Source organism: Balaenoptera ricei, chromosome X, assembly GCF_028023285.1.
Source record: "Balaenoptera ricei isolate mBalRic1 chromosome X, mBalRic1.hap2, whole genome shotgun sequence".
In the NCBI taxonomy this organism is placed as follows: Eukaryota; Metazoa; Chordata; class Mammalia; order Artiodactyla; family Balaenopteridae; genus Balaenoptera; species Balaenoptera ricei.
In genome coordinates, this window is record NC_082660.1 from 120,961,310 (window position 1) to 120,988,526 (window position 27,217).

The following is a 27,217-nucleotide window of genomic DNA, read 5'->3' on the forward strand; positions in this document are numbered from 1 at the left end:
ATAGGCAACGGAGGATGGGGAGAAGTTCAAGGGTTATAACAGAGTTAAAAATGATAAGACTTGATGACTAGATGTATAAAGGGTTAATGTATAAATTTATACAGGGTTGAGGGAGAGGAAGGAATAAAGGACAATACTGGTTTTTCCAGTTCGGGCAACTAAGTGGCCAGGGGTGCTATGTACTGGGATAGGACACATTGGAAGAGCAGATCTAGGACTACAAATGAGGAGTACAGTTTGGGACATGCTGAGTTTGAGGTGCTGTAGGACATCCAAGCTGAGATGTCCACAAGGTAGCTGCATCCACAGGTCTGGAGCTCAGGAGAAAAGGTCAGGATGGGAAAATATGGACCAGGGAGTCATCTACACTTTGATGAATAAAGTTATAGGAATAGACAAGGTTGTCCACGAAGAGGCTATAGAAAGGAAGAGAAGAGGCAAAGAGCGTCAAGGATCAGCAACATTCAGGGAACAGGCAGGAGGCAGATCCAGCGAAGGAGACTTTGGGGTGGTCAGAAAGGTTGAATGAACGCCAGGAAAGCTGGGATCATGAAAGCCCAGGAAGGAGAGATTTATCAAGGAGGCAAGGGTCAGAAACTGCAGAGAGGTCAAGATGGGTATTGAAAAGCGTTCCCTGGATTTGTCAATAAGAGCTCATCAGTGACTTCAGGAGAGTAGATGGCTGAGGTAGAAGCTGACTTGGCAAGTACCAAGTGCAGAGGAGGAGATGCAGTAGCAAGAGCATGGATTCGAGAGGCAGACGGACCAGGGTTTCAAATCCCTGCTCCACACATACTAGCATATTGTTCAACCACTGTAAGATGGGGATAACAATAGTGAATACCTCATAGGGTTGTTGCAAGGGTTACAGGAGCTTAACTATGTAAAAGAGTGCAGAGCCTAGCACATGGGAGGTGCCATGTTACAGCTATTGCTTCGGCTTCCTACGCTGAGGCGATCTCAAGCAGAAAGGTAATATCAGGTGCCTATAAAATTGATGGCTACAGGGGCTTCCCTGGTGGTGCAGTGGTTAAGAATCCTCCTGCCAATGCAGGGGACACGGGTTTGAGCCCTGGTCCGGGAAGATCCCACATGCCGTGGAGCAACAAAGCCCATGCGCCACAACTACTGAGCCTGTGCTCTAGAGCCCGTGAGCCACAACTACTGAGCCTGTGTGCCACAACTACTGAAGCCCATGTGCCTAGAGCCCGCACTCCACAACAAGAGAAGCCACTGCAATGAGAAGCCCGCGCACCGCAATGAAGAGTAGCCCCCCGCTCGCCACAACTAGAGAAAGCCCGCACGCAGCAACAAAGACCCAATGCAGCCAAAAAAACAAACAAAAAAAAAAAAACAAAACAGACGGCTACAGAAGTGGAAGTCAGGGGGCTTCCACTGACTATGGCTTCAAGGTCATAACACGGTAGCTGTAATCCAAATCCAGTTTCAGAAGATGCTGCTGCCACTGCAGTCTGTCACCCATAGGTAGTACAGAAGCCACGAACATATCCTTGGAACCTCCTGCCAGCCAACAAGCCCCAGGAAGATAGCCTCTGCCTAACTGAAGCCTTTCAAGCATTGCACAAAGGCATCTCATTGGCAGAACTGAAAATGTATCAGAACCCACACTGTATCGGAACCCTAGCTGCAAGGGAGTCTGGGCTAGGTGCTCTTTTAGCCTTGGGGTTGCGGGTGGGAGGAGGAATGGATGCTGAGTAGCAACAGATAATATCCAGTGCATCTATCTTGAGGGGGGAGCAAATATCTTCATCCTGACCGCTGACACCAGCATTCCACCTGTGGTCAAAATAGAGCAAAATTGACAAAATCCTGCAAAATATAAAGAGGGATGGAAACAAGACTAAAGATCAAGGGATAAGCTTGAACAAGAAAGTGAATATCTCTTTCTCTTATATTGGAAGGAAAATGGTGAGAAGAGGTACAGACAGTTTATAGGTTGTGGGCAGGAGGAGAGGGGTGGAGAACTTACAGAAGGTTCTCTCTCAAGAGATGTATTATCTCTTTAAAGTGGGGAACAAATATCATCTGCCCTGAGTGAAAAAGGTAGAAGCTGGTTCAGGGGCCTGATGAGCATGGATAGCTGATGAGGGAAACAGAAGAGGAAGCTGACACAGCATGAGAAATCTTTCTGCACACCAGCTAGCAAAAAAAAAAAAGAAAATGAAGAAGAAACACAGGACTTATTTTATAAAGCATTGTTATTCTTATTTATTGAAAATGTCCATTTTAAAAGTCTTCAAAATAAAAACAAGTTAGAAAATTTCAGCTGTGTAAGAAGGGACATGACAGAAGAGGAACTGAAAGGCCTCGAAGGGCAGCGGTATGACTACAGAGTAACAGGGACCCATTTATAGAGTACTGTAAACAACACAACTATGGAGACACTGCCGTCAGGTTACCATGGCTTCATTTCCCATATGGGATTATTGAGTGTGAGCGCGGACACCACTCTGCACAAGCTACGTTATCCAGAGTACTCAGGGCCTCTCATCAGAAGGGCCACGTCCCCAAAACATGCATATGGACACGTCGCTTTAAAATAAAGACCTTTCAATATTTTAAGCAATCCTATATACCTTATCAACTAAAGTACTTTGTAATCACAAAAATGTTTCCTATGGATATAGTTTGCACATTTATTGCAAGCCATTGACTAACCACAGGCAGGGCAGATGCTGTGATCTGTGCTGCTGTTATTGTTGTTTTCCATTTGGAGATGAAGGACGGCATCTCTAAACTGTCGGGCTAAAAACAGAACAACAGCCATTCCTAGCAATCTTGTTCCGTCTTCAGCTTCCAAAGACAGCTGTGTGTGGTTGGCTGAGATTGATCTGCGGGAACAGTCCATTTCCCGTGGACGGTGTAATTTCTGCTGTGCAGCAAGCAGTCAACAGCCCCGTACCATGTAGCTATGGGAATTGAGACCCACCCTGTACTAGAAAGGAAAAGGGCTTAACAAGCTGGGGAGTTCAAGCTTCAAGTCTGGTTCCTAAACAACATTCGCAAAACCCACATTTATAGGCACCCATCAAATGTATCTGGGAGACAACTTTGATCAGTCCGCTGGTCCTTGGCCTCTCTTTCCAGCGATCTCCTCCACCTGGCCAAACTTCCCGTCTTTGGGACAGACAGGGGCAGGTTGCCCTGCTCTGTCCTACAGCCCCAGGCCAACTTTCAACTGTGCTGAATTTGGATGTGTGTTGCCCTCCTGTGACCCTCTTCTAAACCTGGTTTATCACAGTTCTAATTTCTCAGATACTTACAAAGGTGAGGGTTTGATTCAACGAGCAATTTGAGTAAACCAGTTCCAAATAATCAGCTTCACTAGTAACCAGCACACAGCTACTAGAGGGGCCCTTTCTTTCCGGCTATACAAACTGGACCAACAGCACATTTCTGCAAATAATGCTTAGAGTTCTACTCGAAGAGGCCGATGACTATTTACAGCTTCTCACAGCATATATGGGAGAGCAATCAAGGGAATTAAAGCTGTCTGCTAGGGCACAACATCTCCTCAAGTGTAGACTGAAGGATGAGAAGTCGCAATTTGAATATGTGATGTAGAAAAAAGTAACTGCTCACAGTCTATATTTTTAAAAAGCAAAGCACACACATACCAGTTGACACACCACTTGGTATGCTTGGCTAAAAGCACTGGGGAAATAGAAAACTTACACACAAGGCAGAAGGTTAGGGACAAAACCTATCATGCACTGGCAAGAGATGGGCAACTCTGCTTCTGAAGGGGAGGACTGTCCAGTGCAATTTGCTAATGGATTTGGTGTTGGCATGGGTGACCAGAGTTTCTGTCCCACAGAGTTAAAATGTAAACCAACACGAAAGGAGGGAGGCCACTACTGTTTTCTTGGTCTTCTAGACAAAATAGGGTAGTCATTAAAAAAAGTGTGCATTGAGGACGGCCCAGGGAAGGGCAGCTGGATCACTGGGCAAACGTGTTAGCCTTTCACCCTACGCCAGTCAGAGTTCCAGAAGTGTCGCCTTCAGTAAATCAGGTACTGAGGGGCTGCCAGGCACAGGAAAGCATTGGGGGGGAAAGTCAAGTTCACATTTAATAAGCCATGGCGGGCCACTCTGGGGCAGCAGCCGGCCCAAAAAGAGTGACCCGAGATAATGGCTGGTAAAGAGGCACTATGAATTGAAAGCCATCTGAAGACCATGTAAGTCATTTGCCTACATTAGCTTCCCTTTGCTTACTGAATGGAAAAGACTCTGGGGAGACGTTCACCCCCTCTTGCTTTGACCTCTGTCAAAAAAAATAAACAACCAACCAATAACCAAACAACAACAAACACTGAACCAAACACACACACAGGGAGAGAGAAAGAGAGAGAGAGAGAGAGACTAAGATACGAAATAAAAACCAGAGAAGTGAGCAAACTGAGTCAGATCACTCAGCTGGACATTTCCCGATGCCCTGCGGGCACCCTCTGCCAGCCGCACTGTGATGGTTATGGGAGAATGGAGGTCTTGCTACTGGACTCGGCCCGAATACACTCATCAGTTTGCTTCAACAGCCTCCGGACCAACTTTTCTAGGTCCCTTCTTGATTTCAACTCTTCTTCCAGGCACTGCTTCATTCTTTTATTCTCCTATGATGGGAAAAGGTTGGTTGGTTACCAGATAAAGGGACCCCACCTCAGGGCTCCTCCTGCCCAGTCTCTTGGCAGCCTTCACCACTGACAACACTTTCCTGCCTCAAGCGCCTCTCCCTCAGCTTCTAAGACAAGGCAGCCTCTTGATTGTTCTACTTCTCGCTGACCATCCCTTGAAATACAATACAAGCATTCTCTAGGGCTCTGGCCCTGGCCCTCTTCTAATTCAACACACTTTTCACTTAGTGTCTCTTCTCTTTCAACTCAAATAACTACATAGGGGCCTCCCCAGCCTCTCTGGTACTGACCTCATCTCAGCTCATGAGCACCAGGTCCACAGTCCCCAATGCCAACATAGATGTGTTACAAGCACCTTGGACTCATTATGTCCTAAAGTGAACTCATTATCTCCCCCACCACCCAAACTTCTCTTCCTCCTGTGGCTCTTGATTTCCGCAAAGGGCACCACCATATCAAAGTAGATACCCAGGTGAAAAGACTCATCTTCCATCCCTGGCTCTTTCTTAATCCCCACATCATGGCGCCATTTTCCAAAGGCTCTAACTCTGCGATGTGCCTTCCTTTACATCTGTGTCCCTCCTCCGCAGCCTGAGTGGCTCTCCCTCCTCAGCTCAGGACTTTATCATGTCTCACCCTGAGTTTTATAATAACCTCCTAAGTGGTCTTCCAGCCTCTGGTCTCTCTCCCTTCAATCCATCCTTAACCCTGTCACCAGGTACAGTCACTCCTCAAACCCAAGGAAGAGTGTCCCTCATGGAGCACTGGATCAGATCTGCAGAGGAGCCCACAAATAATGATTTATGGTTCTGTTTACGCTTACATGCTCATGAATGACTTATCTTTTCTTAAATTCTGTTTGCAAAAGTCAGGGAACATGAAAGTTGTAACTAAGTTTGTGATCCTATTGTAAATCCCTAAATAGGTATAGAAGCAAGCCTCGGAAACTGAAACCCAAGGCCACATGGTAAAATCAACAAAACCCACCTGGATGACACAAGGGAACTAAGAATCCCCACCTCACCACCTTGTTCCTGGCCTTCTCCTGAGGGCATATACCAGTGCACAGCAGGGAAGAGGGAGCAGGCCCGTTAGGACCTGAGAAAACGACTTTCGAATTTCATTACCTGTTTCAGCTCTTTGACCTCATCCTTCAAGGCATAAACAGTATCGACAAGGCTCCTAGGACACAAAGATAAAGTTCATAGATTAATAGATGGCACTGAAGTATTGTTAAGTGATGCTTAAGAAGAAAAGCAGCTTTCTAGAAATACAGATCCTGAAAAGCGGTGGCCTTTCTGGTGGATCGGAAGAGATACTGCTATGAATGGTCCTTGTGTTTCTCATTTTTATGGGCTAACAACCAGCATCACACAAGCTCTTTCTAACACCGGGTCACCGCACATTTTCCATACTTCCCTCCTCCTCTGCTGCTCACTTCCCAGCTTAGGCAAGTCCAAAAAAAAAAAATAATAAAACAGACTAGTGTATTGTACACCTGTAACTTATATAATATAGTACATCAACTCTACTTCAATTTTTTAAAAATAAATAAAAAGAAAAGTCAAGAAAAAAAAGAGACTAGGGCTCCTCATAAGGTTTTGATTTCTCTCTCGGGGGCAGGAAGGACCATCACCTGACATATTGTAATGAGAGGTGTCACCAGGCCCTGCCTATCCTACACTATCTGTGCTATGGCATTGCCCTTCTCACCTATCTGACCCTACACCATCGTACATGACACAAACACAAAGTCAGGGGCATTATTTCTAAAAGATTCCATATATTCCAAAAAAGGATAAAGCGCCTTGGCAGAACTGTGGAAGAGTCACTTCCTCTCTGGCTCTCTCCCTGGACAAGGACATTGGAGATCTGGGCTCCAGTTCTGACCCTATGACTTACCAGGCCTCTAACCTTAGGTAACCAGTTTTCTTCTCATCCTCTCTTGGTCTTATTTTCTTCACATACAAAATGGGGATAATACCACATTCCCTGAAAACCTCATAAAGTCATTGTAGGGGTTAATATAGCTATAATAATAGTAATTATAACGATCGTCATTTATTGAGTAATTATCATGTGCTAGCCTTTGTACTTCTTATTCCATTTAACCTCACAAAAACCCTGAAAGTATTACTATCATACCCATTTTACAGATGAGGAAACTGAGGCACAGAGAGGTGACGGAACTTGCTCCAGGTCACACGGCTAACAAGTACCAGAATCTGGAGTTGAACCAGGGCTGTTATTCTCTTGAGCCCAAGTGCTTTACCATTTGGTCGTATCACTTCATACACCAGATGGAAAAATACATTGACGATGCCAAGCACTGTGAAACACGCTGTCCTATGCAAATTTAGGCCTGACTTCAGAAATGACTCAAGTATAAACAAGTACTTAACCTGATTTCCCCCCGTTAGGTCACCCTCACTACTGTGCAAAGCTAGGTCAGGGACATAATTTCCCTGAATCTCAGTTTCCTCATCTGTAACAGTGGTGAAAGTAACGTTTATCTCCCAGGATTGCGGTAGGAGTTTAAATGAGGTCAAGTATGTGAAAGTCCAGTGCCTGAGTCAATAAATGTGAGAGGCATCCCTCTGGGCAAGGGAATTGGTGCTATGGCCTTCCCAATGCCTCCAAAACCCATGTGGAGTGGTATTCTTGCGTGCCCTGAAGTCCCATCCTGACCTCTTCTGCCTCTCCTTCCCCCTTCCCTTTGTTGGGGGCAGCACCCCCGAGGCTCCCAACTGCACAGTCAGCCAAGAGGGCCACATTCTCAGATGAGGAGGGACTGTCCTTCCGTGCAGGCTTGGCCAAAGTCACGTTGCCCTGCCAGAACCTTCTTTCCAGCCCCCAGAAAAATCAGAAAAGGTTTAGCCCGCTCTACGCACTTTTCTTCGATGATGGTCTGGCCGTTGCTTCTGGTTTCTTCAATGATGAGTTTCTCTTCCTCGGGGAGTAAGACTTGGGGAACGGAATCCTTGCGAGCACCTACAGACAAGGGCGGCAAGAGGTGAGGGAGGGAGTTTACTAGGGGAGACTATTTGTTGGGGCTTAGTTTCTTTCTACTGTTGTTTTTGAGGGGTCTTTGTTGACGGCATCTGGCTACCTGGCACCCCGAGAATAGTCATCCAACATTTGCTGACGAAATCCTCCTGACGTGAGAAATTCGAAATGGCCAAATACACTGATTCAATCCTGGGGGCGGGGGGCACATTTTGTATTCAGAAACACAATGTGAAAAGGCCTCTGTGAGAACTGTCCTCAACCAAGACCCCATCCTTTGCTGTTTTGCCTCTTCCGGAGCAAAGAGCCGGCCAGTGACCATTCCTCCCTGTACATCTCTGGGGAAGGGCACGCCACACCCTGTCGGCTTTGTATTTGAGTAAAGATCATGCAGAACGCAGCACTGCACTGGGACGCAGCATGCTTAAAGGGCCAGAAGCATCATTCACTCCCATTTGTTCTCTTTACCGTCCTACAGGGTGAAGCAGGGTCAGTGAAGACCACTTTGATGGAGGGTAGAGGGGGCGTTGGGGAGATAATCACAACAGCAGCAAAGATGCAGGCGTCCTCACTGCTCTCTGCTCACCATCTCCAGGCTCTGGGATGGAAGAGGTGACAGAGCAGCCATGGGACCTGACCAGACAGCTCTCCTGCACCTGCAACCTCCCCTTCCCTTCTGGATCCTTCCTCTCAGAGCCACTGGCTTCCTCTCTTCTAAGCCAAGTTCCTTCAAGTTGTGAACACTCAGTGCCTTCACTCAACCTCCATCCCTTTCCCGAGGTGGATGTGTCTCTGCCTTCCTCGGGGCGCAGTACTTCGTAGGTGCTTAATAAGTGCATAGCAGACTGGCCGACTAACCAACCGACTGGATGCAGCGAGAAACAATAGCGGCCGCTTCTAGGGGTGCAGGACTTCTGGCTGGAGAGGGATGGAGGGTGTCGGTCACCAGGATGCGAAAACGCTTACCACGTGCCAAGCACTATGCTAGACACTTTGCACACATAAAAGGGAGGCCAGGGAGGACGGGGGGAAATGAGGCTCTTGAGGCCAGAACGCCTGCCCGCACCTCTGAGCAAATCTCCCGTCTCTATCAGTGTGAGGACAGAAGGCGGCAGGAGGTAAGGTCAGATTTCCTATGAGGGCTGCTGCTTCTGGCGTCTCCTTGCCCCCCTCTCTTTCCTAGTTTTTGCGATAAAAACTGCTCTCACTTTCTTTTCCCGACTCCTCGAACCTTGTTATCAGGGCTGGGCATGCCCAAAGCCGGAGGCAGGTTTGGTCTGAGAAGCAGAAGGTGTGACAGTCCCCCCTTCAGAGTCAAATGTGTCAACTTCCACATACAATACTTTCCCCATGACGACCTGAGAGACATGTTACTTTGGAAGCATCGGTCAGGGCAGTCCACTGAGGAAGCCCTGCCCACGCTCAAGCCAGGGCTCAGCGGCTGTCCAGATGGAACATTATGGAGAGCTTATCTCTTACACAGATGCAAGACCCTCACACCAGGTATCCTGAATGTCTATAATAATGAAAGGCCAAGGACATAAGCGATGTGACCTGGCTTTTCTAAAAGCACAAGGATGAATCAGAAAGTATTATCTCGCTTTCAGTTTGTAGCCTGAAAGTTGGTGGGGGAAATACCCTCACCTAATGGCTCCCTGATAAATTGTAGACATTCTCAACAGGGCCTGCTAAGCAGCTACAGTTCCAGATTTTCAGAGCAACTCTGAAACTTGAGTTTGGTGAAGCTCTGTTTGCTTAAATATGCAGCTGATCAAAGATAGTATTTTGACTTCCTTTCCAAATCTGCCTATAAGAAGAGATTAGCATCAGTTCACAGACACAGGAACTCTCTGGGCTCTTTAATTCCTAACTAGTGTTGGTGAAGGTATCTGCGTACTTCAAAGGAGAGTGACTTTAAAAAAAAAATTTATTTTCATTTCTATCACCTCCAACTTTTTTACCCTTGCATCTCTCTTTGTCTCTGGGTGAAAAGAAACAGTGGGTAAACAAACCGCTTGGTAGCTAAAACCAGCTTATCTGAAAGATGCAGCCCTGTGCCCGCCCCCCTGCTGCAAGTCACCTGCTTTACACACCCCGCAGCCCATCTGGGTTGCTTCTCTCTTTTTCTAAGAGGCGGTGAGCAGTAGCAAAGAAACATCACTCATTAGAGAAAGTGGTTTGGGGGAACCTACTCAAGCCGTGGCCTTGTTGAAAGCTGGCACTGGTACAGTAGGCTTCGATCACTTTCAGAATCTGAGCGTCCTCTTCCAGAGCAGCCGTACCTGTCAAGTGTAATGAATCGTGACTCCTCAGGGAGATACATGCCTCTGGACCCCCGAAATGATGCAGTGCGCTCGGGTGCTAGGCACTGGCTTCTCTGACCAATGGTCTCAATGAAAGGCAGGAGAAAAAGCTGACCGGCTGGCCTGGTGGAGGGGAGTGGCGCTGTCCCCAAGGAGCTCTGGGGTGAGCACCAGTGACTTCAGCACCGAGAGTGGCCTGCTCCGGAAGCCACCCGGAGTTCGAAATTGGAGGGTCCTGTCAGTGTCTCAGAGGCTACAAGGCCAGCACTGGGCTTGGCGCTGGCCTCAGCTCTCATCCCATACACCACACCCTTCCTCTCCATCAAATTTCAAGGCTCACTTTCTCTAGGAGGCTTTCCACCATTAATCCCACCCATTTTTTTCCCCAACCAGCCAGCCTAGTCACTGATTCTCCCTCTCATTCCCCCAACCCCCTCCAACTGATCCTAGAAATGACTGTTAACATGCTGATGTGCACATCCAGGGGTGAGGTGAGGGGCAGGGGAAGCAGAAGCTAGAGTCCAGCAAAGATTCATCCAGACTGTATTTCGGACTGATACACACAGCTCTGTCACCCCTTTGTGATACATCACTTACTCCTTCATGTGTGTCCCAGAGCACCTCGTTCCCAGAGAGGCAAATGTGTACATATCGATTGGCTGACCGACTTTTCAGCCGGCCTCTAAACCCAGCCCTGTTTCTATATGCCAGCAGGCTGCTTCCTTGACTAACTGAGAACATCACTGAACATTAAAATCCCAGAGGATCTCAGGTTTCGGGCCTATTTAGTCGATCTCAGTAAAGGCAAATATCTCAGGTGTCAGAAACTAAGAGAGAAGAAAAAAATGTATCCATAGCAAATGGGTCCCTTTAGTGGTTCTAAACCAGGTAGAGCCAAATATTCAACATGAAAACTATATAGATGGTTTGTCTGCCTAAGATGACATGAAAAGCAGCGGGAGACAGCTTATTCCAAAATCTGAGAGGTGGTGGCCAAGCCTTCCCATGCATTTTTCTTCATGTCACAGGTGATGCTGAGAACACAGTGCTTGAATCCTCTTCTTTCAAAAAATTCCTCATCCATAACCGACTTTCTAAAAGCACGAAACACGTACTTTTGCGGATGACATATTCCTCCTCCGATGGCTTTCTTTCGGTCTTTCTTTTGTGAAGAAACTTCTTCATCGTTTTGGGGCTTTTACCAGATTCCTGTAAGGATAGAGGTTTCTTTATGAATTAAAAATTTCCCCAAAAAACAAATTAGAAAAGCAAATGAAATTAAATAGAATGGCTCTCTCTTATTTTTGACAGTCTCACTTAGGAGGGTATCAAGATTTAATACTATACACAATAAAAATGGCTCCAATAAACTCTAAAAGGTTAAATAAAACCGAGGCAATGCTATTATCCTCTCAATTGCCATAGAGATGGGAATAAGAATGGTGTGGGCCTACTGCAGATGCGGCTGCTTCTCTAGGAGGCCAAATGCCTTTAGGGTACCATCTGCAGAGAAAGTAATGGATGGCAATCCTAGAGAAATAACAGTATTCCTAACTTGGTTTATATTCCCCACTGATACAGCTTTAAGGGAATGAAATAACAATTGTAACTATTAATGGGGTACAGACCGCTTTTTGAAGAGCTTCAAAACTATTTAAATAAATTCTCCTTAGCGACAGTCCCACAAAGAAGAATATCAATTTCCATTTGTGAGACAGGAAAATTAAGGCAGAGAGACTAAGTAAATTCCCTGTAGTCAGAGAGAAGAGCCAAATGAAGGATTTCCTGATAAATAATTTGGGGTTAGGCATAACGTACCTACAGCAAGCTTAAACGTACATCTATAAAGTCATATTTTTAATTAGTAGATAAAAGAGAGATGAATTATTGGATTTGCCTTTGCCATATGAATAACCAGCAGGCCTAAAAAAGTGCTCATTAAGTACCCGAGTAAACAGCGATCATCTTATTCCAATCTCCCATGCAATGTATATACAGGATGCATGGATAACAATTACTACCTTAAAAATAACTGCAACAAAGAATTTAATTTCTTCCACTTAGCCTCAGTGATCCACTTAGACTTGAAAACAGACAGACATGAAAAACTCACATGTGACAAAAATAACAGGAAAAATAGAAACAGCGTATAAAAAAACCCCATGGAAAACAGACATCTTAGAGGCATTATAAGATGACATTTTCGTACATATTTCACAAGAGTCTACTTTTTTGAAGAAAGTACTTACATGTCAGAATTGTATCTTCATATTTTAGCCACCAATTGTAACAAGGGACAAAACAAGCATAAAGGAAAGCTTCATTCATCAAAGGTTACAGCACAGCATTATATGATGTCACTGTACGCCAAAGATATCGTTCTACCCTTACCTTTAAGATATAAGACATCCTCTAAAGTGAATATGTAAAGAAAGAGAAGATGAGCGTGAGAGGTCGATGGTTATAATGACCAAATCCATTTATCAATAATTCTAAAACAACATTTGAAATGTTAGTGTTATCATAAATTACACAGAGAGAATATCATCATGTTTCCCACATTAGTTTCAGATGCAATATCATCATGCAAAAGCCCAAGGAATACAGTTCTGTGCAGAAAAACAAATGCTGAAAATAACTGAAATACACATCTCCCAGCAGAAACAAAGTGATCATGCCTTAGTTTTAATGGATTAGTTCTGTGAAGGATTAAGTCAACTTTACCCTTCAAAGCTCACCTTAATTTGAACTTAGTAACTGACAATTACAAAATATCCATCATTAAAAAGGGGACTTAGGTAACTATGAAGTGGCACTCCTGGTTTAGGTAATCAGAGGAGAAAATTGGATGACTGCAGGAATCACCGGTCAATTTCCAAAGCCAACCTGTGGGGCTGTTTCCTGGCCAAATTCTGAATAGAGGTACATAATAAAGATTCAGCTCAAGGATTATTTCTCCTATCATGTCAGGTTGAAAGGATCAAAAAATCCTCCCATATCCAAATATTGTCCTACTTTTACTGCACTAAGAACTGGAGGCAACAATTAAGTGAAACAATTAAGGGAAGCATGGTGTTTTAAATCAAAAACTCAAAATTGAGCTAAGTCTGCGTCACTCATCAAAACACACATTTGACACAAAAATATATGCTGCCTTTGCACCATAATTCTAACACGCGTCTCATAACTGTCACAGGCTTAAATCTTCACTCGGTAAGACCTATTTAAAGAATAGTTACTAATAAATGAGGATCTTTTCCGAAAGCTGAAATGATGAGAAACTTGTTAGGGTAAAAAAAAAAAAAACACCGTTTGGATGGAAAAGGTAACACTCCGCACAGTTACAGAAGATAGTGACTGACATTTCCTGACTACCGCTTCTAGACAAAAAAAAAAAAAGAAAACCTTGAAATCCGCATTCTACCCAAATATCAGATGTCCTCTAGGGTTGTCGCCTAAAAGCCTCTTTTTAAAAGACACTCCTTTCATTAAATTATTTTTCTCTTTCCAACTGCAGCAAATAATTCAGACTTTCATAGTTCAGACCCATGACTTGGTCCCATAAGACTTTTACTGATTTGGTTTAAGAGATCAAAATGATTCAAAATGCAGAATTGGGACTGCTTGGTGAGCAATTCAATGGTAATGAGGTGGCATTTGTTTGAGATGTGTGTACATCATGACCTATTTATAGAATTATCATATAATCATAAAGGCAAGCCAGAGGCACTCCAGGGGGAGACCAGGGAAACTCAGGCAGTGCACAGAAACCTTGTGGATATTCAAGAAATATGTGTAAATGGACAATGCGGAAATGGAAAATTAATTTTAAAAAATCACTGAGTCTGGCAATTCAAGATTGACTGACGTGTATCACCTATCATCAATTCTAGCACATTCCCACAGAACTCTTTGTAATAAGCTACGAAATCAGCTTGTCAGAAGCATTTTATACCATATGTAGCAAAATTACCTCTTTATAACCTAGCGCTGCTGATGGTCTAAGTGGAGGTGCAGGTCGCAGACAACTTAAGCTCCACGGTTTTATAATTTGAGGAGGCTCCAAGGGTCCTCGGGGCTGTCCGGTAGAGCTAAAAGACTGGGAAAATGTCTGATGAGATGCTGGCAATCTGCCATCTGAACCCGACCCTTGGGCCACACACTGAGAGAACAACAATAGCTTCGTTGCATCCGCAAAGGCAGCCCCAGAAAGGAAAAGATGGGAAAACAAGTCTCCAGTTGGAGAACTGGCGTTTTCCAGTCAAGACTCTGGGGTCTCTAAGGAACAGCACAAAACTCACTCCACATCCCATGATCCTGCCCTCCCTCTGTCCTGGAATTTCACTCAAGTCAGGTGTTTTCTCCCCTCTAAGGGAGGAAAGTGGAGTAACAGTCAACATTTAATGAGTTTGGTCATGTGTGTGGCACTCAATTAGGCACTTAAATAGGTTATTTCCCGAGAAAACCTTAAGACAAACGTTAGCAAAGTGAAGTAACCAGCCAGCAATTGGCAAAGCCAAGATTTGAACCCAGATCGGGTGCCAAAAGCCCTTGTTCTTTCCACCACACACTGTGCTCAAAACTGGAATTTGGGCATCACAGGTTTGAGTGTTAACAGACAACACAGCACATCTTCAATACTCGGCAAGTACAGTAAAATCTCATCAATTCAAATTCCGTGAACTCTAAATTTATGATAAAATGGAAGGAGACGACGCTCAAAGTTCACCCTTAAAGGTTACTGAGGGAACGTGATGCATAAATGAGACTGCGTGGAGACGTTCAAGTACTTAGGAAGGTAAACTCTTTCCTTTGACTTAGCACATTATTAACATGAACGTAATGGTTGCTGATTAAAATAAATGCCGTTTATCATTAAAACATCTTAGCAGGACTTCTGGCTAGAAGAACTTTGCTAGCAGTTAGTTGGAGTACCTTAATACTGTCAAACAAAGCTGCACACCTCTTAAGTCAAACTCCGTTCATTGGGATGGGTCTCCCTCCATAACAAGAAACCAGAATTAGTGAGGTTTGACTGTACTTCAAACCCTATAAATACAGACTATCCAAAGGCTAAGGGCATGCTCACCACTTCTTGTTAAGTCCTCAGCAGGCAGGATTTGACAAGAGACTCAATGATCCCTGGACAGGACAGACGGACTACTTACAGAATGAGCGCTACAAGATGACGACGATGTTTTGGATAACGAACTGCAAGAGACGGGTCCTCTGATCAGCCTGTACAGATGCTCTAGCCAGTCCTGGAAGTCCTGGTTGTTGCCGCAGTGGACCACAATTCTCTCTACCATGTTACCTGCATCACCCGATTAGGAGCATTTGGAAACAGAAGGCAAGGAGGAGCTTGAGCTTGCCTCATTCATAAACATACTTCATTGCAGCTAGGACTTGGGTGTCCATTTTCAGGCGTTTTCATACCTATGAGCTAACCCTGTTGAAATTTGTCTATCAGGAACAGATAAGCTCTGATGATAAAGACAAGACATAAATGCCCATATCGGATTTATAAAACCATCCTGGATTTCTACCGCTTACAGAATCTTGGAAGGAGTATAAAACTTCACTCTAAACAAACTCACAATCCAAAAATGTAAGCACAGGATCCAGCCAGTTCATAGTCTAAAATGAGAATATTGTATTGCTTTACCCAATATCAAAGATGAAGCAAGATCCAACTAAGACTGGTTCCAATCTCTGGGCCAACACCAAATCTCGGGCTCCCTATTGGGAAAGAAGGGGGTAAAGCCTGCGGCCAGCATCCCAGTGTTAGCCATCGTGTCGTGTCAGTGCAAAAAGTGCAACCATCAGGTGGATATCACACAGGTTTGGCAGAAGGGACAAGAGGCCAAAATGTCACGGAGCATTATGGAGGTGTGGCATTTTGCTCAATTTGTGAACAAAGTTTCATGGCTTTTCAGCACTTTTTAAAAACACGCCCGAATCTTGCTAATTCATAGGCTGGTGATAAAATGGCTGATAAAAGTCCACATCTTTGGCTCCTCTGCCACCAGGGAACAGATGACAGAAGAGAGAGAAAATTACATTTACATCAGTCCATTTTGTTATTTCTTAGCTCTAACAAGTAGCTCTTATGCAAGAGAAGACTGAAACCAATGGCGAAGCCGAGGCTTTTGAATGACCAGGAGGTTTCCCTGCTATCGCTGTAGCCTAATTAAGCCAGAAAATGGAATATGCTTTGCCATGCCCATGTAAAACTTGCTCATGGACTATAGAACAGAAAATAATAGCACTTATTTATTTAAACCCCATTGCATTTCAAAAAGAATTTGAAGTAGCTACATGAAGAAGAGAAAATTACCTACCAGTGATTTCAAATGTGTAGTCATTCCCTTCAATTTCATCTAATCTAGTCACCACCATTCCTGCTATTGGTATTTTTCCCTACCAGAAAAAGAACATCCCCATTAATTCTGTGGTTATACATGTCTCTGCTTATTTATTAGATTTTCTGACCCTCTGAGGAATCACTGGTGAATTATGGAGAGACATATTTCTTTGGTCTGTCAATAGATAATATGTTTCCCGACTTTAAATTTTAATCAGACAAGAAAGCAAGGGGAAAATGTGGGTTGTGTTTTGCTAACACACCCTAAACCATAAGGTCAGGATTTAATCACAGTTTACTTTTCTAACGCATTTTTCTGAGAATCAGAAAACAAAGTAGAAACTCGAATTTCATGAAAATTAGTAATTGCTAGGCCAAGATAGGATAGGCAACAGTAACTTATAATACTCCGCGTTTTGGGAGCAGACTAAAGGAAGTTGAATTTCCTAAGGAGCTGAATGACTTCCAGCTCAGAAACTTGAGTCACGTGATGTGACTGTAATAAGACAACCATAGGGGCAAGTCTCAATTTTATATTTTCTCAGCAATAATGATATGATATGGGCCTGGAAAATGCTGTTGCTAATTCATCTAGTTGCAGACTTCAATTTCTATTTACACATTCATAACCTAGCTTATAACCAGAGCAGTGGACATTCAGGATAAACTCATTATGCTAACACATACGTCTCTGAGAGAAGGAACATCTGCTCTTATAAACTGTTTAATTACATGAAGGGTCAGACAGAACATTCTGTCTTTTCCGGCTGGAGCTTTTAATGCCGGAGTGGAAATATTGCATCTGGATGGAAACCTGTTTTCATTACGGGTCTTGCTATTTGCTTTATATGAAATCTACTAACCTGATAGATAAAGCCACTCATCCGAGGACTTGCAGATAACATTATCAAGACACTTGAAAATAACATGAGGTACCGCTCTTCTTTTTCCTGAAGTGGAAGGAAAAAGATTAAATGAAAAATATAAATTGCACATTTTGTTTATTAAGAATTTCTGGAATCATTTTTGTAACATAGATCTTATATAAGGCAATGAAACACAGTGATTTTTTTAAAAAAAGGATACCCAACTTAAAAGTACAAAACGCATTTAATTTTACTTTGAAAATGGATATAGGCCCCCAGTTTATCTGTGTCCTTCCTATACATAAGAGTTAAATACAAACAACCATGCTTGTTTCCCAAGCATGTAAGCCTGAAAAGTCACGCAGTTAATGCCTTCCTGCCCAAGTTGCAACCAGAGCACAATGTAAGTCTCAATGTTCCCAAAGTGAAAATGATTTTACTTTGAAAAGTGGCCCAATAAAGGGGTTTTCAGGTGATAGGGAATTTATTATGCCCTAACATGTACGGTAAACTCTTCCTAAAATTACCGTTAATCAATAACTACACAATAATTATTATACCCATATAAAACAAAGAAGGAAACCCTTTTTAAAATGGCACTAAAGGAAATTTTACACACGAAGGCTTCTCTGAACCCCTTAAACAGATATGCAATGAGTAGATGCCAAAGATTGCGCTGGGCTCGCGCGTCCAGCCATCTCAGCTACAATTATCCTCATGCCTGGCTCCGTCTCCTTTCTCCCGCTTGAGAAGAGCAACCTTTCAAGGCTAATTTTTCTAACAAGTGTTCCGCGTTCTCTCACATCTTTCTCTTGCTTGGTCTCATCTCCTGCTCTTGCTTCCAGCTGCCTCTCCTGTCTAACTGGCTCTTTCTGCTGCCTTTAGCATATGCACATCTCCTGTCCGTTTCATAAGCTTTCACTTGCCCCTGTGGCTCCTTAGACATAACACCCTATTTCTTGACATTTTATTGCCAAATTACTTGCTGCCTTCGTTTTCTCCCCATTGATCCCTCTCTAACTGCACCCCTGCTGCTCTCTCAAAGTCTTCAGTCACTGCCTTCTAGAGAAATCCAATGGCTTCTTCCCGGTCTCCATACTCTTTGACCTCTGACCCTTCTACAGCACTCAGCAGGCTGACCATTTTCAAATGCTCCTCCTAGAATTTCCATGACACACCACACTCCCCTGATTCTCCTCTATCTTCTGCTTTGTCTTTGTTTCTTTTTTTAATCTTTTGGCCTCGTCGCGCAGCATGTGGGATCTTAGTTCCCCGACCAGGGATCGAACCCCAGCCTCCTGCACTGGAAGCGTGCAGTCTTAACCACTGGACCGCCAGGGAAGTCCCTGCTTTGTCTTCTTTTTCCGGCACTGATTCGTCCTTGCTTTACCCAAGAGGTTTATCCCAAAGGTATGAAAGACTGTTAGAGTCACTGCATTAACCTTCCCCAGGGTATCTGCATTTTAAATGAGATTGCTTTTTTTTCCAATTTTTTAATTGAAGTATAGTTGATTTACAATGTTGCAAGTGTACAGCAAAGTGATTCAGATACATATTCTTTTGCAGATTCTTTTCATTTTAGGTTATTACAAGATATTGAATATAGTTCCCTGTGCTATATAGTAGGTTCTTGTTGTTTATCTATTTTATGTATAGTCGTTTGAATCTGTTAATCCCAAACTCCTAATTTATCCCTCCCCGCTTTCTCCTTTGGTAACCACATTAACCCACAGTAATGAATCTCTGACAGAGACCTGTCAGGGAGTAGAGGAAGATGTCTGGGGAGGGAGAAGACGATTGTAATACCCCATAAATCACACCAGGTGATGTAATCAACCTTCTTCCCCTACCCCACTCCCTTCCTAAAAGACATAATCCATCTTCAGGCTTCCGTGCTTCTCTCTGGATATTTACTGCCCAAGAAGGCACATCTGTCAGGGGCATGTAAACCTCTGCCTCTAACTCTGACCTCCTACCCACATTTCTATACCGTTTCAACAGCTGCCTACAAGTCATCTCCTCCTGGATACCCACCATCACTTGAAAGTTACCAGGTCTGCAATGACATCCGTCATCTCCTCTAGCCTCTGGCTCACCACTTCCTATAGGCTTTCCCTTCTAAACAGGTCTCATATTTGCCCCTTAAGTTTCATTCTCTCTGCCACCACCTTCCTGGGGGGGGGGTACTTACCACTTTCCAACCCAGCTGGCCTGTCTCTAGCCCCATCCCCTCCAGTTTAGCTGACATATACAGCTGCCAGGTTGTCAGAAACACCCCTTTCGTTTCACCCCTGTTTCTCTACTACTCAGGCCTCGCATGGTTTCCTGCTGCGTCCAGCTGAACTATCCTTGCCTGACATCCGCGGTTCTTCACAACCTGCCTCTCTCAAACCCAATGAATTCGCTCTTTCACTCTGCCCAGGATGCTTCGTCTGCTCCTAATAAACTGGCTGCCTCAGTGCGCTGAAGAAAAAAGGCCACATTCCTGCTCTCTCCTGAGATAAGAGTGACCTCTCCCTTACAAAATCTTCCCCCTCTCTCTTCACTGCCCCCTCCTCAAGTCCTATCTGCATACAGTCTTTTCTTGGTCTCTCCCTTCTCTGAACTTCTATGGAATCTATCGTAGGGATGGCATGATGTGGCATTGACTATTTTGGTTGGTTTTTTAGTTGCAGCTTGGGTTTTAATCTGTCTCCAATGAGTTCTTTGAAGGCAGAGATCATGGCTGTCCCTGGTGATGGAACTCTGCTTGGTGCTGTGGGCTGGGCAAAGAACAGGTGCTCAGTTTCTGATGCGAAAAGTTTGCGCATTTGACCTTGATGGAAGAAGAAATAAAGGAAGAAATATACAAAAGACGGAAGAAAGGGTGTTGAGATTTGAAACCTCTTACCTCACATGTTCCATACTGCACCATTACTTGTGACATAAAGATCACATTTCCCAAGGTTTTAATATCCTCCCCTTCCCATGCCTGAATAGGTTCCGAAAGTATCTGCAACTCCAGCTGTTTTCTCTTTCTGAGATCTTGGCACTGCCCCTACAGAACCAAAGCAGAACATACTGAAATAGGAATTCTTCTGAAACAGACCTAAAACAAGGCTAAAGTAAGAAGTGGCTCTTGTCTATCAGATTTCCGCTGAGTCCCTATTCCTCATCACGAGTCCCATCACCAGGTCCGTTCGGGACAGACGGAAAGATCCACTACCTTAAATCTCTAGCCTTCAGCCCCTAAACATTTCGTAAGGAAGAGCCACCTCTCATTTTGCAAAACATCAAGATAAAGTGGTAGAAGGGGGTTGCCTCTCCCTCCCCACAAGGAGTAGGGGAAGACAAGTAGCAGAATCACATCCAAAAGGACCAGTAGGCTCAGATCTGCTTGGTGCTTGGTGTCCCTGCTCGCTCCAGCTCCTCTCCATCTTGTCTACCTTTGCATAAATCGTGCTTTGTTACAAAGCAATTTTATTTTTCTAACTCAGTTTCCAACCAAGTGACATCTTAATTTACAAAATGACTCCAAGAGTTACCGAAAAAGAGAAAAAGTAAACTCCTTATGCCACAGTGAATCAAACTGATCTTATAATGAAACATATGCACTGCCCTATACTTTGTTTTGGGACCAGTAGTAGATTGCTATGAAAAAGTACTAAGTTAATTTTTATCCCTAAAAGGATTGGAAAAAGAGATACAACTGAATTTCACAAATACAAACTGGAAATACAAGCCAAGAAATAATATGTGGGGTATGACTACTATATATTTGTATACAGTATATACTATGTACATATATACCTCACTGCTTCAGAAAATGTGAGGTTATCTTAAAATAATTTAACAGTATTCACTCCAAATCGAATATGAAAATAAGCATATGGTTAGTTATGTTCCTGTTTCCAAATGACTATCATACTGTTTTGGGGCGTGTTTTCTATAAAATCTCTGCTGCCCCTTTTAGGTAAATGGAAACTTGAGGAAATAAATTCATTGTACACATATTTTTGAGGCCTAGAATGGGAATAAGTATACTATAAGCATCAAAGCAAGTTTTACAACATGTAAAATGATTAGAATGAAATATCATTTTTCAAATGAGACATTTTATATTCAGTTTACATAGGAAAAAAGAGAAGGGACACAAATAATTATAAATGCCATGGGTTTCAGCGGGCTGTTCCATTAGGCTGAACCATGTCAAACTGCCAATATTCCACCATTTTTTACCTACAACAGCAATTTTAACCTGATACCTTACACTCTGGTCTTCAACTTGCTGTTTAACTGTGGACACGTCAGGTACAGATCTTTTGACAGCAATAAAAACGAGGTGATGGTGAATGTTGCATCACAACCTTACAGCAAGAATCAATAACTGAGCGGTGATCCCCATCACTTGGAGTACTACAGAAATGTCTAAAATTAAGCTCGACTTAATCAATCACCCCAAATAACGTTTTCTTTCCTCCTAAAATGCCACCAAGCAGTTTTACATCAGTGGGTTCAAGAGGACATTAAGCCATTGTGCTCGAGATTCAAGATAAAAGGTAACTTTGATAGCACTCTATATACAGCAATTGTATTTTAGTCGGGTTTCTTTTTCCTTTTAGATTTGATGAAGGATTTCTTTTTCATATGCAAAGAATAGAATCACACCTTTCGGCCTAAGTAGATGAATCCGGTATTGATGCCAATCAGTGAAGGACGAGTTGCACAGACATAAGGTGAGTAACACGGGGGTAAAGACAAAGAGACAAAAGGAAACCCCCCACCTACACAGCCATGCTTAATGTGGCAGAGACTTCAAATGTGAGTGCTTTACGCCCTCAGCCTGGCAACCTTTCACAGGTAAGCATGATGTTTGGAAAACAACATTAAATGAAACAATCACTGCGATACGGTCACTAGAGCTTATTGTTTCCACTCTAGAGACCTTTGCAGAAGGAAAGAAACATTACACACAAGTCACTCTTTTAGGAACAAAGCATACAAAATGGAGAATTATAATTTTAGAGCATCACCTACCATGAGAGTTTTGAATGCTATGATTGCTTTCAGAATATCCTGGTGATCTGGATGCGTATCCTATTAAAGGAATACATTTTAAAACAATATTAAAGGAGAACAGAGCAGTGATTGCAGGGGTTAGGGGTGGGAGGAGGGTGTGGCTGCAAAGAGATCCAAAGAGGACATTTTGAGGGATGATGGAATTGTTCTGTATCGAGACATTAGTGGTGGCAACTCGAATCTACACACATGTTAAAAGTCATAGACCTGTACCCCAAAAGAAAAGAGTCAGTTTTACTGTATGCTAACTTGAAGATTAAAAAATCAAACAGCATTTGAGCATTTGGAATCTCAGCACCTCTAATGATTAGGTGATGAAGAAATTAAGATGGCTGGGAACACATTATATATTTGGTAACAACATACTAGGTACAGTTATCGAGGCAAGAGCTCCCATTTGCCTTTTTGCTGTTATACCATGGATAATAAATAATAATTATGTGGGGGGGGCATCATTAGGTCATGTTGTTAGTAAATGACAAGAGGTAGGGAATTGCAGAAACAGAGTGGTGGTTAGAGAGAAATCAATCCAATCTCATTTCCTACACCGCCTCCATTTTCTTTCAGCAGACTCAACATGGCAGACGGAAAAACATTCCAGGTCTCATACCATGTGCTCCATCTTAAGCAAGCTGATTATATTTGGTCTGCAATTCCACGGTACTCACAACCCTGAAAAGTGAACAGGTTCAAAAATGGCTTTGAGGAATCCACATCTGCGTAACTGTTTATGAAGGGAAAGTAGGGCTCCTTGCGGGAGATGCCCAGCTAACCTCTGGAATTCAGCTGCAGTAACAGGAAGACAAAATCTGCTGTTCAATCAGCTTTGGGTGATAAAATACAGAGCTGAATAGACTAAGGGTCTGACCCAAGCCAAGAATAGCATTGCTTATGAAAAGAAAGGTGGTACTCCTTTATAAATGTATCCTTCTGCAAATCAGCTGATCATTGAGAGGTTCAAGTTCTACTCTGCCATGAGCCAGCAGCCATACTCAATGATCAGAAAGCTGGATAAAGTATCTCACCAGATGGTGAACTTGTACTCAGGGTACGTATTATCTGATGGTGGGAAACGAAAGGCAGCCAAAGGCAGGTGACCACCAGCACGTGGAGCAGGATGGAAACGGGCTCTGAGACAAGAAGGGCCAAGACAGAGGATCCAGGCAGTAGGAGCTCCTGGGATTTTATTTCCTCAAATGAAGGGTCTATTTGCACTTCAGCACTGAGCAGTTACAGAAACCGGGGCCACTCGTTTCTGGATTTTTGTGATAAACAAGGAGGGGCAAACCTCAAACGGTTCAGTGAACAGGTTTAGCTTTTGGAAAGCCATCCAGAGGTCAACACCGTCCTGGGCCCTAACTGAAATTTCATTCCGGCAGGCCAAAGAACTTGAGAATGTGCTTTCGCTCAGAGTACACGCTTTCAATCCTTACAAATGCTGACAAGACCGGCAGCGTGCAACCTTTTTCTTTAAAGATAATCAAACCCTTTCAAACCTCAAAACCTTTCCCCAGACACAGGAAGAACAAGTAGGGTAAATGCAGCTTCACCCCTCGGGCCCTCCTCACCCACCCCCATCCCCTATGCTCCATCACACAAGAACGGCTCAAGAAGCTACCCCTGCTGATTGGCTTTTAATAAAGAGGATTTGGGCTCTTGAGGCAAAAATATTCAATTCTCAGGCCTCATTGCAAATCTGAATATTTAGAAAAAGTGATAGCTATGCTACAGCTGTTGCAAGTAAACTGTACATTTATAAACAAAAATGTGAGGGGGCGCTGATGGAGACGTATGGCTGCATAAAGAGAGAAACTGAGAGTGGACCCATTTATTCATCTTTAAAGAAATACCAGAATCTTCCATTGTAATCCAGAGTCAGAAAGCTGAATGACCACAGTGCTCTAGGGATAAACATTCCTGTCTATAATGAAAAATGTTCTGTACATTTTCTGATGCTGTTTTGCTTTGTTTAGCTCCCACAAGAAAGCTGGTTCATATATCAGAGCAACAGAAGATTTCTTGGTGGAAGATTTCTCTGTAGAACCACCATCTACAGATGAGAGGGCAGAAGAAAACCTAAGTCAACCAGTGAGCAGAGACTTGAGGAAGCAACAGGACGGGGGCTGGGAGAAGAGAGGGGAGGGAGAATGATCATGAATATTTAATAGTAAAGTATGGGTATCTTTCAGTTATTAGATGAATAGGTCCTGGGGATCTAATGTACAGCATGGTGACTATAGTTGATAATACTGTATTGTATGCTTCAAAGTTGCTTAAAAAAAAAAAAGAAAAGAAAAGATCTTGAAAGTTCTCTCTAAAAAAAAAAAAAGGTAGGTATGTGAGGTGGTGGATGTATTAATTAACGTGATTGTGGTCATGATTTTACAATGTACGTGTATATTAAATCATCACATTGTACACCTTTAAAAAAATCACGTTGTACAACCTAAATATATACAATTTTTATTGGTCAATCATACCTCAATAAAGCTGGAAAAAATAAGTAAAAATAAGTTTAAAAAAGTCTTCAGAGGGGGGGAAAAAAAAAAGAATGTCCCCATCTTATTTTGCTGCATAAAGAGGAAAACTAAAAGCCCGGGAAGAGGGAAGACTGGATCAAGTAAATTTTGAAACCCAGGTTTTTTCTGAACTCCTCAGTAAGGCTAGTTTGGGGGCGGTACTGTCTGCTTCCTCCAGAGCAGAGGCTCACCCTTTGTACAGGAGCTTAAAATAGCTCGCCTTCCCTTACCTCCATATGCCGTTCCAACTCTTGCAAGAGAGTAACATACTTTTCCAGTCGCATGAAAGGTTTGCTGAGACTTGTTGTTAAAATGAGGATACCTGGGCTAGATGCACCTTGACTTTCCATAAATCGTTCCAGATCATCACTGGCAAAAGAACGAATATAGTTTTGTTACTGCTTAATAGTCCATGTAAAGAGTTACCATCTGAACATGATTTTCCTGCATTTCACAGCATAGAAAACCAAATAAATTTTGTATCACCAACACAAATGCTGCCCAACGCACTTCAACTCAATTCAACCAGCATGGCGCACAGCACTGGGCTACAGCGGTGAACCAGGCACTTATGATCCCTGGCTTTATTTTCTCATCCAACAAGTATTTATTGAGCATCTACTAAGTGACAGGCTCTGTTCTCTGTCGGGAATACAGCTGTGAAGAAAACCAAAACCCCTGCCCTTAAGAAGCCTGCACCCAGAGGCATGGGGCATACGATCTATCATATGACCTCAACGTCAGGTTTGAAAAAATCTTTTCTTAGTCACTGCAAACATTCTAGTTATTGGCTGATGAGATGCCAAGGGGAGTAACTCACCAAGTGCTCCCTATCACTGGGTGCTCCCTATCACTGGGACACCCACTTGTAATGTGCCAGAATCAAGTCCTAAATTCAGATAGCAGCATGTTTGCATGACTAATCACTTAGCCTAGGATCTGAAAACAGTGCAGCAGCCTACCCAAATAACTCGGCTTTAAAAAAAAAAAAAAAAGACTGTAGGGAATTCCCTGGCGGTCCAGTGGTTGGGACTCTGAGCTTTCACTGCCGAGGGCCCAGGTTCAATCCCTGGTAGGGGAACTAAGATCTCACATCTCACCGCGAGGTGTGGCCAAAAAAAAAAAAAGACTGTATTAATATCTTAGGAAGCATGTTGTGCAAATGTCTAAGTCTAAGCCTGGGTTTTCTCTGCCCTTCAGCACCCTCTGGATTGTCTCCTTTCCACCAATAGGATACTGAGTCCTGGGGCTGCAAGATCATTTTAGTTTATATTTCTGCAAAATAGAATTAAAGAAGGAAACCTGCTTTATCTCTTGACCCCTCCCCCTCCTTGCTCACCCATGCATATCTAATCCGTCACAAGCCTTCTTGTGCCTGTTTATTCCTTTCCATTCCCACTGCCACTGACTTGGCTCAGGTCTTCATCTCTCCGGTCTGGTTCACTGCAATAGTCCAATGGACCCCCCAGCTTCCAGGCTTTCTGGCTTCTGAACCACCCTGCAAACCACCACTTTACTCCTGTTGCTTTCCTACTCAGGAACCTCCAGTTGCCTGCAAGATCAAGTCTTAACTTTTTGGATTCCCACTGGCCCCACCAATCTTCTCATCCCTCTCCAAGAGGAACCCTCTACTACCAAATGACCTACTTATTCTCCTAGAATACATCTTCGACAGCGGTTCCCAACTGTGGCATGTTACAAAAAGTTGTGCTGTGTTCAAAAAAACTTGCTATCAGTGATAACCTACTAGGGGGTCTGGGGGTGTGGTGGGTTGCAGGTTACCCCTACTATAGATACTCTCCCTCTGCTTGGCTTTTGCGAGCAGGAGAGAAAAAGACATCTTTTCAGCTGCTACACAGCAACCTTGAGTCACGCAGAATCACAGGGATGTCACGGAAGCTAGATCTCATCTGAGTGGTCACATCTAACCATCAATGCTACCTGTTTTATCAGTTTTTGCAGTCTTGCTCCAGAAGCAGCCAAGGGGAGGGAAGTGCCCTGGACTTGAAATCATAAAACAGATTCAGTGACCCTGATCAGTTACCAACCTCAGCTGACTCATTTGTAAAGCAGAGATAAAACCTACTTCCTACTAAAATTGTGAACCTTAAATATTGGGGTTTATAAGACTAAAATCTTTCATGCTAAGATCTCTGCATGCATTTGTTCTTGTTTAATATTCACAACAACATTTCAACACAGGTGTTATCTTCATTTTACAGACGAGAAACATGAGACTCAGAAAGGGTGAGTGAAAGCAAGTAAATAGCTAAGTTAAGGTTCATACCCAGGTCTGTTGGAAATCACTACTGTCTGATGCTTGATGTGGAACACAGCAGTGGCATGGACCATCTCTGAGGTCTAAACCATGAAAAAAAGGAGGGTGGGAGCTGAGTTGACTTGAATAATGCAGGGAGAACTTCTAGAAGAAATAGTGTTTTGGACCTAG

The 27,217-nt window shown here is 43.4% G+C and overlaps 1 protein-coding gene across 4 annotated transcripts in view; it reads right to left on the bottom strand.

Annotated features, from left to right (window-relative positions):
- Positions 1-2,201: 2,201 nt before the first annotated feature.
- The window catches only part of ARHGEF6 (Rac/Cdc42 guanine nucleotide exchange factor 6), a 102,812-nt gene continuing 77,796 nt past the window's right edge, over positions 2,202-27,217 (bottom strand). For 3 of the 4 annotated variants that reach the window (XM_059910166.1, XM_059910169.1, XM_059910168.1), the window contains 13 exons: positions 24,999-25,137; positions 22,208-22,267; positions 20,082-20,228; positions 17,189-17,275; positions 16,303-16,381; positions 15,130-15,275; positions 13,935-14,060; positions 12,353-12,373; positions 11,077-11,170; positions 9,851-9,940; positions 7,544-7,643; positions 5,780-5,834; positions 2,202-4,631 (listed from right to left, as the gene is read on the bottom strand). In XM_059910166.1, the coding sequence (XP_059766149.1) occupies positions 4,491-4,631; positions 5,780-5,834; positions 7,544-7,643; positions 9,851-9,940; positions 11,077-11,170; positions 12,353-12,373; positions 13,935-14,060; positions 15,130-15,275; positions 16,303-16,381; positions 17,189-17,275; positions 20,082-20,228; positions 22,208-22,267; positions 24,999-25,137 (1,285 nt within the window). In that variant the 3' untranslated portion in view covers positions 2,202-4,490. The remainder of the gene's footprint in view (positions 4,632-5,779; positions 5,835-7,543; positions 7,644-9,850; positions 9,941-11,076; positions 11,171-12,352; positions 12,374-13,934; positions 14,061-15,129; positions 15,276-16,302; positions 16,382-17,188; positions 17,276-20,081; positions 20,229-22,207; positions 22,268-24,998; positions 25,138-27,217) is intronic. The other variant, XM_059910167.1, reaches the window with a different exon arrangement.